We start from the raw sequence: 14,325 nt of genomic DNA on the forward strand, positions 1-14,325 counted from the left end.
TTGTAGTAGCATATTGCAAGATATGTTTAAGCTATCCCTGCAGTCATATTTAATTTTATTGTTTTTATATCCTATATCCAATAGTGTGTTTCTAATGATGCAAATTTCATAAAGGAAACTTTCCTCACTTGAGCATACCCTTCTTACACTCATGAATTCACCTCTGGGAATGGCATGGATGGTGTGCCTGGGATGTGAGCTGGACGACAATAGGATTGTGTTACCTGAATTGGTTTTCTTGTATAAGGAGGTATCCACTTTATGTGTAAAGGCCCCGTCACACATAACGAGATCGCTAGCGAGATTGTTATTACGTCACGGTTTTGGGATCGCTGGAGAGTTGTTTCGTGATCGCTGGGGAGCTGTCAAACATGCAGAACTTCCCAACAATTTTGGCCGCTCCAGCGATCTAACTAACGATCTCGGCGGTCATTGGGACGCTTTCACACAGCAGCTATTTCAACGATCCACATCTTGATAGGGACTGTACTGTGTCACAAAGGCGTGCATAAAATTACGCAAAATCAGGACTCAGTCGAATGAACGGATATCAACAGCCCGGAGAATTCTGCTAGGATCTGCAATCCAGCACGAGGTCAGAAACAAAGGATGGAATCGCTATTCTGTTGCCTTCTTTATGCACGGCGGAAAATGAGAACGCTGTAGCGACCACCAATCGAGGACGAGGGGCACGGAAAAGTCCAATTTATGCACGCCTACGTGTCTCAGTTCTGAATCGCTAACGAGGTCATTGATAAGGTGTCAAATACAGCGATGCACACTGCCTAGCGGGAGCGCAACGACCCAGGAATGGTCCAGGAAGCTTTGTAACGATCAGCGATCTCACAGCAGGGGGTTAATCGTTGCTACCTGTCAGACATAACGAGATCGCTAGCAAGATCGCTATTGCGTCACAAAAAATGTGACGTATCAATGATCTCGCTAGCGATCTCGTTATGTGTGACGGGGCCTTTACATTATTGCCGCTTAATAGCACATCCAAAAATGGGACCTGCGCAGTTGGAATGCGGCATCTGAAACGCAGATTACAATTGTTGTTATTAATGAAGAGTGCAAAATCAGAGAAATAGGTCATATCCCCTTCCCAGATTAAGAGTATGTCGTGCACATACAGTATCTCCTATTCCAAACTAGGTATGGAGTGAATGGATTCTTGTCTGAAAAACCATAAATCTCCTCCCACCATGACATAAGAAGGATGGCTAAGGATGGGGAGAATTTTGAGCCCATCGGAGCACCCAGAGTCTGCAGAAAAAAAATATTTTGAAACATAAAAAATTATGATTGAGTAAGTAATACAGTGATGACAGAATAAATTGTTTTAATGGTGCAAAATAGCTACTGTTACTATCAAGGTGATATTTGATAGCTGTCATGGCTAGAGTATGAGGGATGCATGAATATAGATTTACGACATCGCACGTCACAAGAGCAACATTTTCTTGTCAACAAAATTTATCAAAGACTTTCAATACTGTAGTCATATCCTTCAAATATCCTGGGGCCTGGGAATTAAGGGCAGTAAATACTCATCAATTAGATGGCTGAGGTTCTCCTTGAGGGAATTCATTCTCGAGACTATTGGTCGTAGGGAAGGTGGGAAAGTATCTTTGTGAATATTGGGGAGATCATGGAAAATGGGGGTGACTGGAAAGTAAGGTAGTAACCATTTGTAGATCTTATTGCTGAAAACTCCTAATCTCAAACCCTCTTTTTAAACCATGGTCATGTCATGTCTGAAAGATAGAGTAGGATCAGATCTTAAAGGAATGTAGGTATTAGTGTCCCATATAATAGACCATATTAATTTACAATATAAGGTAGTGTCGACAATAACAATGCAGTCTCCTTTGTCAGACTGACATATTGTAAGGTCATGATTTGACCATATGTCTCTGATAGCCTGTAAGTGATCACAATCTAAATTGTGGCGGTGGATTGTGGATTGTATCTCCTCGTGCAATTTCTTCAAATCCGGCTCCACTAAAGTTTAAAAGAGATCTAGGCATGTAAACCTTGATTGAGAGGGTAGTATGTGGGGTTTGATGGAATCGCAAGTATGTCCTTGTCTCCAAATTTATCACTGCTGTCATGGCTATTTTAGAGAGTGTTTAAAGTAAGTAATGCACACTGTTCCATAAGGGAATAAGACGCATCGTTTTCAGTTATAAAGTGAGCTGGGTTCACTGATGTAGAATCAGTGATATTGCAGTTATCTAGCAAAAAAATGTCTCTTGTCTGTTTTAGTCTTTAATGGTGTTAAATAACTCAAAATTACTGGTGGGAACATAGTTCAATCCTTTGGCTAGCGTCTTGAGTACAGTATGTGTTAAAATGACAGGAGTTAGAATAATGACACACTGAAGGCTGTGATCTAAAGGTAATATCTGCGTCTCTTTTCTCTCACGGGATACTTTCTCCATTCTTCTTCTTCTGACCCTTCTGCTCTCCCTCTTCTTACTGCGTTTTTGACATGCTGATGGTACGAATATGTCTGTCGTCAGATCCAGAAAGGGAAGTGTCAGTGTCATAATCTGATGGATTACATTCCGATGAAGAAAAAGACACAGATTTATTGTATGCATGATCACGATGATGCCAGTGAGACCCATTTTTCAGTATAGGTTTTAGTGTTTCATTCATGCTCTTGTTGTTTCAAGAGTAGACTTTGTCATTTTTGTAGTTAAATCTCTGTTGAATTTAGATTTCTTGTTTCTAGAATAATGTTCTCCATCACGTTTAACTGATCAGTCATTCTTTTGGAGAATTTATTATAATCCGGTGAGTCAACATATCTGGCAAGATAATTGTTGATTTTATCAATGTCTTCTTTGCGTTGGTTCAGCCTAGTTTCTTCATGTGAAATGATTAGATTCATGATGTTTATTGAATATTGTGAAAGGATCGTATTCCATTCTGATGAAAACGTGTCAGAAAAAATATAGGTAGGAGATTTTTTCATACGTAAACCCCTCGGGATCATTTATTTCCACATATTTTTTAAGGGTATTGTGGTCCCACCAAATGCAAATTTTTTGGTTGGATAATTTCTACAATTTTACAAAAAGATTTTTCAGATCATTAGATGCTGTGACTGTATGTATGGCATCATCAAAAACCTGGGGCAATTTGGCCATACTCGAGTCCATGATTGTGAAGAGATCAGGGTTATGGTTGCACAATATATGAGAAATGTATTGGTATGCATATACACTGCTCAAAAAAATAAAGGGAACACTTAAACAACAGAATATAACTCCAAGTCAATAACACTTGTCCAGTTATGAAGCAACACTGATTGTGAATCAATTTCTCCTCCTGTTGTGCAAATGGAACAGACAACTGGTAGAAATGATAGGCAATTAGCAAGATACCCCCTATAAAGGAGTGGTTCTGTAGGTGGTGACCAAAGACCATATCTCTGTTCTCATCTTTTTTGGCTGTTCTTTTGGTCACTTTTTCATTTTGCCATTGCTCTCACCCTTAGAGGTACAGTAGCATGAGGCGGTGTCTACAGTACAACCCACAGAAGTTGCTCAGGTAGGGCAGTTCATCCAGGAGGGCACATCAGTGCGAGCTGTGGCAAGAAGGGTAGCTGTGTCTGTCAGCACAGTGTCCAGAGCATGGAGCAGATACCAGGAGATGTGGAGGGAGTCATAGGAGGGCAACAACCCAGCAGCAGGACCGTTACCTCTTCCTTTCTGCAAGGAGGAACAGGAGGAGCACTGCCAGAGCCCTGCAAAATTACCTCCAGCAGGCCACAAATGTGCATGTGTCTGCACAAACGGTTAGAAACCAACTCCATGAGGGTGGTATGAGGGCCCAACGTCCACAGATTGGGGTTGTGCTCACAGCCCAACACCGTGCAGGATGCTTGGCATTTGCCACAGAACACCAGGATTGGCAAAGTCGCCACTGGCGCCCTGTGCTCTTCACAGATGAAAGCATTTTCACACTGAGCACATGTGAGAGACCTGACAGAGTCTGGAGATGCCGTGGATGGCGATCTGCTGCCTGCAACATCCTTCAGCATGACCGATTTGGCAGTGGGTCAGTAATTGTGTGGGGTGGCATTTCTTTGGAGGGCCGCACAGCCCTCCATGTGCTCGCCAGAGGTAGCCTGACTGCCATTAGGTACTGAGATGAGATCGTCAGACCCCTTGTGAGACCATATGCTGGTGCGGTTGGCCCTGGGTTCCTCCTAATGCAGGACAATGCCAGACCTCATGTGGCTGGAGTGTGTCAGCAGTTCTTGCAAGATGAAGGCATTGAAGCTATGGACTGGCCCGCCTGTCCCCCAGACCTGAATGCGATTGAGCACATCTGGGACATCATGTCTCGCTCCACCAACGTCACGTTGCACCACAGATTGTCCAGGTGTTGGCGGATGCTTTAGTTCAGGGAGGAGATCCCACAGGAGACCATCCACAACCTCATCAGGAGCATGCCCGGGCGTTGTAGGGAGGTCATACAGGCACGTGGAGGCCACACACAAAACTGAGCCTCATTTTGACTTGATTTAAGGACATTACATCAAAGTTGGATTAGCCTGTAGTGTGTTTTTCCACTTTAATTTTCGGGGTGACTCCAAATCCAGGCCTCCATTGGTTAATAAATTTGATTTCCATTGATGATTTTTGTGTGATTTTGTTGTCAGCACGTTCAACTTTGTACAGAACAAAGTATTCAATGAGAATATTTCATTCATTCACATCTAGGATGTGTTATTTGAGTGTTCCCTTTATTTTTTTGAGCAGTGTACGTACATATACACATTGAATTGCACTTGCACAAATCCTGCTGTGTTCTCCAATTTGCAACTGGAAAATTAACAAAATATTCATGAAAAATGTTAACCGTCGTAGTGGAGTTTTAAAAATGCCAGTGGAGCTCACAAATCACAGTAGCAAATAGAGAGGAGGGGGTGGAGGTTGAAGCTGATCACTCCGAAAGCATGTGTGAAACTTCAATGCAGTCATAATACAGCTGGTGGGTGCTGTACCTGCTGGTGATTACAGCCAATGTAGAGAAGATGAAGAGGTGATTCCAGCAAAACCATCCAGGTGGTATATAATGCTTTCTTTATTCGAACATGGTTAAAACAGAGTAAAGATCTAATGCGTTTCTGGAGTACTTGGACGCCCTTATTCAAAGGATGTCATGCAGAGCTCCAAAGAAGGAAAAGTAGGAAAGATCTTTATATGTGATGTTGCACATTTTGCACACTATATGCAATATACTGTACAGCATGATCAGAGTCACAATTAATAAAATAATTTATTTGGTTTGTGATGTTGTGACTAGAGATGAGCGAACATGTTCGGAAAACGTTATTTTTTTTTATATCTTTATCACTTTTCCTTCTTTGGAGTTGAAAGGGATACCTATTCAGTGAGGGGTGGCAATTGGAAAAAACAGTTAGCACTCCTGGAGTCATTCTGAATCCTGACTAGAGATGAGCAAATATTTCAATATTCAGTTCGGATTATGAGCGTCAAATTTGCAACATTCACTGATTTATTCATCGAATATTCGCCAGACATAGCTGAACGCCATTGGGTTCAATGGGGAGCAAAACCAAACAGTAAAAACAGTTAGCACTCCGGGAGGCGTTCTGGATCCTGACTTTGGATATGAAGTATCCACATGGCATGAATTTCAGGAATGACCTTTTTTATATATACTAGTTTTGTCAGATTTCATGGTTTATATTAATTGCTGATGTACAAACTTTGCATTTATAAATTATATTATTATGTAGCATATATCTGTAGAGCTCCATTGCACAAACACAGCTGATGTTTTTTAATGTGGTTTCTCCTTTCGTGATGATTGGTTCCTCAGTGTTATATATACCTACCTATTTGTTCTGCATGACATCCTATGAATAAGGGCATCCAAGTATGCCAGAAACGCGTCAGGGGTTTTCTCTGTTTTTATGAACTTTTAACCATGTTCGAATAAAGAAAGCCTTTTGTCCTACCTGGATGGTTGTGCTGGAATCACCCCTTCATCTTCTCTACATTGATCATTGATAGACTCAGGACAATCACTTAGCATCAAAAATACATATAGTCATATGGCTGTGATGTATACGTGTATAAATAAACTCTACCTAGTTGTGTTACCCATTTACATTCAAAAGTCATATTCTGCAGAAAACCCACATTTTACTTGTTAATATTTGCAAATAAAGGAATACCACATTAGATTGCAGGAAGAATAATTTAATCTTGAAGAAGACAAATGTGCACAAATATCAAAGTATGTTGAATTAAAATGTCTTTCTATTAGTAATAGTTGTATTATATATCAGAAAGGTAAAATCTAGGTAAACCTAGATCTCTATATTGCTTTTAAGTTGCCAAGAATTATCATTATATTTATTCAATAGGTATTATTTAAGCCCTAAATAAAGTGCAATTTCATATGTTCTCTGTTAATTATTCATTAATTTTCTTATGGTGTAATTTCAAACACTTTGCAGAACCTGTTATTATAACAAACTTTACTTCACTTTACTATTATAATATATCATGTTGTATCATTATATATTACATTATCATATTAGCGATAGAAGAGGAGAACGGCTGACTCAATTATTTCTTTGCTGCTACTCCATCCGATATGTGTTCCATACCCATCACAGGCCATGGCAGCAAAATCTCCGCACTGTATGGGATTTGCTTCTGGGATAAAACCTCCTCCACCAATGCAGTGCTAGAAATATAAGAAGCAGAAATGAAAACCAAAATATATCTACTGGGTTATATGTGAAGTAAAATTATATGGTTGTTCCAGACAAGGTCACTTCAGCTTCGGGATTTGATGCCCTACCAACAGGTTCTGCAAGAACACATGAACTGTCGGCAGTGTATGGCCTAATGAATAGGACGATGAACAATACCTGCCTGTTGTGCACATGTTTTAGTAGATACCTGTCAGGAGTATGTCATCAATGCCTCTTCAACAAAAGGGTGGGCCATTAATATGGATACACCTAAGTTAAATGGGAATGGTTGGTGATATCAACTTCCTGTTTGTGGCACATTAGTATATGGGAGGGGGAAAACTTTTCCAGATGGGAGGTGACCATGGTGGCCATTTTGAAGTCGGCCATTTTGGATCCAACTTTATTTTTTTCAATGGGAAGAGGGTCATGTGACACATCAAACTTATTGAAAATTTCATAAGAAAAACAATGGTGTGCTTGGTTTTAACATAACTTTATTCTTTCATGAGTTTTTTTAACAAGTTTATGATCACTTATAAAATGTGTTCAAAGTGCTGCCTATTGTGTTGGATTGTCAATGCAACCCTCTTCTCCGACTCTTGACACACTGATAGCAACACCACAGAAGAAACGCTAGTACAGGCTTCCAGTATCCGTTGTTTCAGATGCTGCACATCTCGTATCTTGATGGTATGGTGTGGTATATGGGGTACAAAGATAGTGGGGGCATTCTTCATCAGTGGAAACCTCAATGCCACTGGATATCTGAAATTGCTACATGATGATGTGTTGCCCTCTTTATGCACTGAATATGGCACATTCCCTGAGTTTTTCCAACAAGATGGTGCACCACCACATTATGGGTGTCAGGTCCGAGCATTTCTACATGAACAGTTTCCTGGAAAGTGGATTGGTCATCGTGGGCGAGTTGAATGGCCACCAAGGTCTCCCGATCTGACCCCCTTAGACTTTTATCTTTGAGGTCATCTGAAGGCAATTGTCTATGCTGTAAAGATACGAGATGTGCAGCATCTGAAACAATGGATACTGGAAGCCTGTGCTAGCATTTCTTCTGCGGTGTTGCTATCAGTGTGTCAAGAGTGGAAGAAGAGGGTTGCATTGACAATCCAACACAATTTGCAGCACTTTGAACACATTTTATAAGTGGTCATAAACTTGTAAAAAACTCATGAAAGAATAAAGTTACGTTAAAACCAAGCACACCATTGTTTTTCTTATGAAATTCTCAATAAGTTTGATGTGTCACATGACCCTCTTCCCATTTAAAAAAATAAAGTTAGATTCAAAATGGCCAACTTCAAAATGCCCGCTATGGTCACCACCCATCTGGAAAAGTTTTCCCCCTCCTATATACTAATGTGCCACAAACAGGAAGTTGATATTACCAACCATTCCCATTTAATTTAGGTGTATACATATAAATGGCCCACCCTGTATATAATAAAGTAGAGAATTTTTTCGAAATAAAAGAAAAATTAAGCTCACAGTCATATTTCACTGTAGTTTGGAGCATGGACAGCATCTGTGCCTGGATGCAATGTAGACAAAACAAGGAGGAGATAACCCAGCTCCACGAAAGTGCAAACTTTTTTATTGGTAGGTAAGTACAAATTGGTGCCACACACCTGAAATGCGTAGATGTCTCTAGCCATGTTATAAACATGAAATGTTAACATTTATCATCCAATTTCTACTTACCTACGAATAAATAAGTTTTGCACCTTCGTGCAGACAGATTATCTCTTCCTTGTTTAGAGTATTTTTTCTACCTTAAATTCTAACCTAATGGCCAGCAAATTGGTAGGGTGAAGTGTTGATAGTTGCTTGCCTTAAATATTACCCATATTAGAAAGGTTAATATTGTATGTATTATATTTGGATTATTATACTCACAACTTCTGAATTGCACCCTGTCACCTTCACTCCTGGACATAAAGCCAGGGCAGCTTTTTCATAATTAAAAGCCCGGAACTGGACAAAGCCAGGAACAAGCTCTTCTGCAATCAGAAAAATAATTACTAGTTTTGTTCTTGAATTCATGTAGACTGCAATCATCTTACTGCACATTAAAAATGACCTTACTTTGTCCATTTGGTGAATAATATGCTTTCGTCTTTTCTGCACTTCCAAAATCATATACAACGGGAATGGCAGGTCCATTATTTTCTGGGCAGGTTCCACCATTGTACACCACTGGATATTTCTACGAGAGAATTATATAAACATTTGAGAGGTTAAAACATAGTTTAAAAGGGGTTGTCCAGTATGTTAATATTGATGGCCTATCCTTACAATAGGTCATCAATACCAGATCACATGGGGAGTAATACCCTGCACCCCCATGATCATCTGTTCAGGCCTCCTCTTAATCGCCTTCTCTCTGTTGTCACATTACAGAACTCATCTGACCTTGCAGAATGAGGCTAGAGAGGAGATGATGGAACTACACATACCTGCCAGGGAATGGGAAGTGTCTACAAGAGCTTGCCAAGAAGAGAAGTTAGAGCACCTCGCAGTGGAGGGAAAAGGGAGACGACAAAAGTGGCATTGGCCCATCTGGAATTTGCAACAATTGCCATATAGAGAGTACAGCCCTGGTTATAGATCTATTGATAAACTGTTTTCCCATGGCTGAAAGTCATTACTTTTTTAGTGATAGTGGTCTCTATTTCCTAAAATGTTATATTCTGTATTTATAGACATATGGTCTCCACATATTCTAAAAACAAATGTCCAGAATTATCCAACAGTGAAAATGCCATAGAAATGTTAAATGATAAACCCAATATAGGTCATAGCGACCAGGCTGATTACTTACATTATACAGATGGAAGAGGTTTCCACCCTCTTGGGTAAAGAAACCATTGTCTGTGCGATATCTTAGGATAGCGTCTTTTCTCCACTTAAACAAGGGTGTCTTGTTGGGTACATGCCATAAACTCAAGTCCTTAGAGACAATATCATAATATCCTGGATTCTAGAAACAAATTGGGATATAACATACATACATATTGATTCTTCCTTGAGACCACATTTAACAGGATTTGCATACAAAGTTATTATTTTTTTTACAACGTATTCAACATATGATGGTAACAAAAATATCTAGTTCCCGATAAAGTACTGGGATGTATTTCTACTGCGCCCCTTATTCATTGGGTAAAGTACAAAGTCTTTACGTGTCAATAATATTACATGCAAAGGCTTTCAAAAGCCCTTTAAAAATTAAAAAAATAAAAATCTATTTTTTATTAGCCCTTTTTTTCATTAACATAGGTGATTTAGGGCTTACACTTGCAGAATAAGTTATAGTTTTCAAAATCACCCTTAACATTGGGATTTATTATGCTGAAACATGGAAAATAAAATCTTTTTCGTGTGGAATTAACAAAAAAAAATCACTATTGTTGCATGGGCTTTGTTTTTATGGTGTTATGTGAAAAATGATTTTAGCATTTATTCTACAGGTCAGTAGAATTAATGCTTTACCAAATGTATATAATTTTCTTTACAATTTACTATTTAAAAAAAATAATAATAATGTTTTGTTTCACGGTGTTCTGAGACTTTTTTATTCTTCTGTTTAATAGGTTATGTTGGGGCTTGCTTTTGCAGGGCAAATTGTAGCTTTTGATTAGATCTATTTTGGGGTAACACATCTTTTTGATCACTTTTTATTCCATTTTTGGGGGGCAGCTGAATGCCATGCAGAATAGATTAGTCTTTTATGGACACCACAAGACTAAATATATTTATTTTTTAGATTTTTTGTTATTTTAATAATAGGAATTAGAGAGTATGTTATAGTTTTTTCCATGTAATTATTTTTGTTATATTAAATCTTTTGTCTTCCAGGAAACTGGAAACTTCAATCGCTTGATCACAGGTACGATACACATAAAAACCTCTACATTGCTGTGTATTGTAAATTTAGCAATGTCTTATGTTCCAGCCCATTTGTGTCTGATGACTTAGATACTACTTAACTTCTGACTACAGCATCAAAGAAGTTATCTCGCCATGTATGGAGCAGGCTCAGCTCTTGATCCAACTCCATGCTTCCTTAATGGCCACATGATGTATATGGACTTCTTTGGTCAGTAAGAAATGAATGGCTATATAGTGGGAGAGAATCACTCTGAAACTTTACATGGTCTTACAAAATGTAAATTCAATACAATTATGGTTGTCTACGTATTTAAAATAAGAACCTTATAATCATCACTTGTAGCTCCTTCAGGTTGTCCAAATGTGGCGTAGTTAGCCCAGTTGTCATCTCCCTTTGGGTTGTTGGCATTGTTTCCTGATTGGCTGGACCACCGATCTCCCACTGTACATTTACCATTCATATTATTTTCATGGACACTGGCCACCAATGTCCAACCTCCACCATTTGTAGTCATGTCACAGTAGGTCTGATACGATGTCCCAGCTTCAGTGGTTAGTGTGTATATTCCATCTAAATAATAGTTTAACTGGGTCATATACTTGAATGGCTTACAGAAACAGCAAATACATTTACACCAATCTGTTCTGATGTTAAAAACACCAACACCTGTGTGATGCTTGAACAGCTCTGACTCTTTGAAGTATGCAAGATATCTGATGCTAAGACATTAGCAACACATCTTTCCTGTAAGGCGGCTCCATGGATCAGTCTTATTTGCCCTGAAAATCTCACAATGATCAATTAGATTTAAATCAGGGGTAATTTGGAGGCAAGAATTCATGTTTCTTTGTCAAGTCCCTTAAACTATTCTTGAACATATTTTCAGTGTGAATCATTGTGCAATATCTTGTTAAAAAGTTATTATAATTACGGAGTACAGTTACTGTGGTCTAGTTCTGATGCCCAAATGACCAATGTAGAAACTTCTAGGGGTGGAAAGTGGTGAACATGGCACTATGACATATCTCTAGGTAAGCAGCTCCATTGGCAGCAAGCTGTGATGTCTTGTGTGTTATGAAACATTTTTATTAAGCCAGCGTTAACATTTTCAGTCATTTTTACTGCAATACATTTTCTGATAGGTCAGACAAGATCTCACATTCATCAATGCTCTATGCGCATCCATAACTAATTTTGCCAGGTACAATTCACTACATACCAGGAACACCCCACAAGAACTGCCAATACAGAAGTTAGAAACAGTTGTTCAGTCATCATAATTTGGTCTATGTCAAAGTCATTCAGATCCTTACACTTGCCCATTGTTTCTGCTTCCAACCCATCACCATTAAGGACTGACTCTTCACTTGCTGCCAAATATAGATAATTCTTTGATAGGTGTCAGAGCATTGTCACAAGTAATTTATGGTACTCACTTCACCTGTCAGTGGTTTTTATTCTATGATCGCTTATAAAAGGCTCAGTATCAGAAGTGGGCAATGGAAGAGTGGAAGAAGGTGGTCTGGTCTGACAACCTGCTTGGAAGCCTACTATACAGCTAAACATTATCATTGGAGACCTACAGTTCAAGGCAACTTTATGCTCTAATGGCAATGGACCCTGAGTTATTATGTGCTTTGCTACATTACAAAATTTTGTTCAGGTTTGATTTCTGTATTTGTGAGATGTGCTGAAAAAAAATAAGACCATGGACGCCTCACCTTACAACTTACAAATACCACAGAACACCTTCAAAGTTCATTATTGGATTGGTTAAAGGTATACTTGTGGCACAAGAGGGGAACCCAACAGATGACAGGTGTTTTTAGTATATGGCTGAATGAGTGCATAAGTAAGCAAATAGATTCATGAATAATGTTCTATTATAAGGTAGTGTGATGGATAGATCGAAGTTTGGTAGATATTAGAAAATACTCTCTACATAGTGTCCACTGTAACATTTGGTGGATAAAGGCCTATGATTTTGGATTGTCAGAATTTGGATCCTTATTTTTAGTGAAGTATAATGTTATTGCTGCAACATACAAAAGGAGGAATGTATTTCACCTCCTTTGTGGCCAATAGCTTAATGGTCGCTTTTTCCTATTCCAGTATGACGGAGCAAGGTTCTTAAAGGAAATCTGTCAGTAGGCTCAACCCTCCTAAACTGTTAAGGAAGCTGAATAAAATGATACCTTGATATCTGCAATCTGATGTCTTATTCCAGAGAAATAAATCCACATTTTTCTTATATGTAAATGAGCTTTTTGGGACTATGGGCCGGCCCATGATCTGCATGAGAATCTGCCCCCAGAGATTATTTTATATAAAAGGTGGAGTTACTAGTGTGAGACAAGTAACTAACACAGTACAGGAGAAATGAACTTTGTCTATTTACAAACACATTTACTGCAACTCTCACAGCTCTGCTGTATTGCAACACTGGCCTTATTCATAATGAACAAGGCATGACCTGCCAAAACCAGCCTTATTTTAACCATGACAGAATAAACGTTAAGTTTTAAGGGATTATCTCTGCATTGTTAGAAAGAGTCTAAGTTTGGTATAAACATCAATGTCCATCCTTATTAATGTTTTTATGGTTAAATGGTCACAAGTTACCAGAAATGCACTTCAAAATCTTGTGAATTGCCTTCCCCGAATAGTACTATATATCATATATATATATAAAATATCACCTTCAGCATATGTATATAAACTCTTAATCTCTTTGCAGCTCCTGTGTCCATAAACTGATTCTCCAGTGGGATTTGACGGGTAGCTATAATCAGGGTCTTTGCCCCAGCATGTCAACATATTCTGTATGCTTTGTTTCATCTCAGCTATAGAAGACTTCTCTAAGAAAACAGGAATATGTTACATTATGTACATTTTTTATTGTTTTATCATATACATATATATATACAGTACAGACCAAAAGTTTGGACACACCTTTTCATTTAAAGATTTTTCTGTATTTTCATGACTATGAAAATTGGACATTCACACTGAAGGCATCAAAACTATGAATTAACACATGTGGAATTATATACTTAACAAAAAAGTGTGAAACAACTGAAAATATGTCTTATATTCTAGGTTCTTCAAAGTAGCCACCTTTTGCTTTGATGACTGCTTTGCACACTCTTGGCATTCTCTTGATGAGCTTCAAGAGGTAGTCACCGGAAATGGTTTTCACTTCACAGGTGTGACCTGTCAGGTTTAATAAGTGGGATTTCTTGCCTTATAAATCGGGTTGGGACCATCAGTTGTGATGTGCAGAAATCAGGTGGCTACACAGCTGATAGTCCTACTGAATAGACTGTTAGAATTTGTATTATGACAAGAAAAAAGCAGCTAAGTAAAGAAAAACGAGTGGTCATCATTACTTTAAGAAATGAAGGTCAGTCACTCCGAAAAATTGGGTAAACTTTGAAAGTGTTACCAAGTGCACTTGCAAAAACCATCAAGCACTACAGAGAAACTGGCTCACATGAAGACTGCCCCAGGAAAGGAAGACCAAGAGTCACCTCTGCTTCTGAGGATAAGTTTATCCGAGTCACCAGCCTCAGAAATCGCAGGTTAACAGCAGCTCAGATTAGAGACCAGGTCAATGCCACACAGAGTTCTAGCAGCAGACACATCTCTACAACAACTGTTG

At 38.7% G+C, this 14,325-nt stretch overlaps 1 protein-coding gene across 1 annotated transcript in view; it reads right to left on the bottom strand.

Annotated features, from left to right (window-relative positions):
• Positions 1-6,232: 6,232 nt before the first annotated feature.
• LOC141273548 (intelectin-1-like) overlaps positions 6,233-14,325 on the bottom strand; it is a 48,149-nt gene continuing 40,056 nt past the window's right edge. The window contains exons 3-8 of the mRNA XM_073685543.1: positions 13,364-13,522; positions 10,987-11,234; positions 9,594-9,752; positions 8,858-8,978; positions 8,669-8,772; positions 6,233-6,741 (exon numbers count right to left, since the gene is read on the bottom strand). Coding sequence (XP_073541644.1) covers positions 6,589-6,741; positions 8,669-8,772; positions 8,858-8,978; positions 9,594-9,752; positions 10,987-11,234; positions 13,364-13,522 — 944 coding nt within the window. The 3' untranslated portion in view covers positions 6,233-6,588. The remainder of the gene's footprint in view (positions 6,742-8,668; positions 8,773-8,857; positions 8,979-9,593; positions 9,753-10,986; positions 11,235-13,363; positions 13,523-14,325) is intronic.

The sequence above is a fragment of the Phyllobates terribilis genome, unplaced genomic scaffold (genome assembly GCF_046119375.1).
Source record: "Phyllobates terribilis strain yellow unplaced genomic scaffold, ASM4611937v1 Scaffold_5__5_contigs__length_657084704, whole genome shotgun sequence".
Classification (NCBI taxonomy): Eukaryota; Metazoa; Chordata; class Amphibia; order Anura; family Dendrobatidae; genus Phyllobates; species Phyllobates terribilis.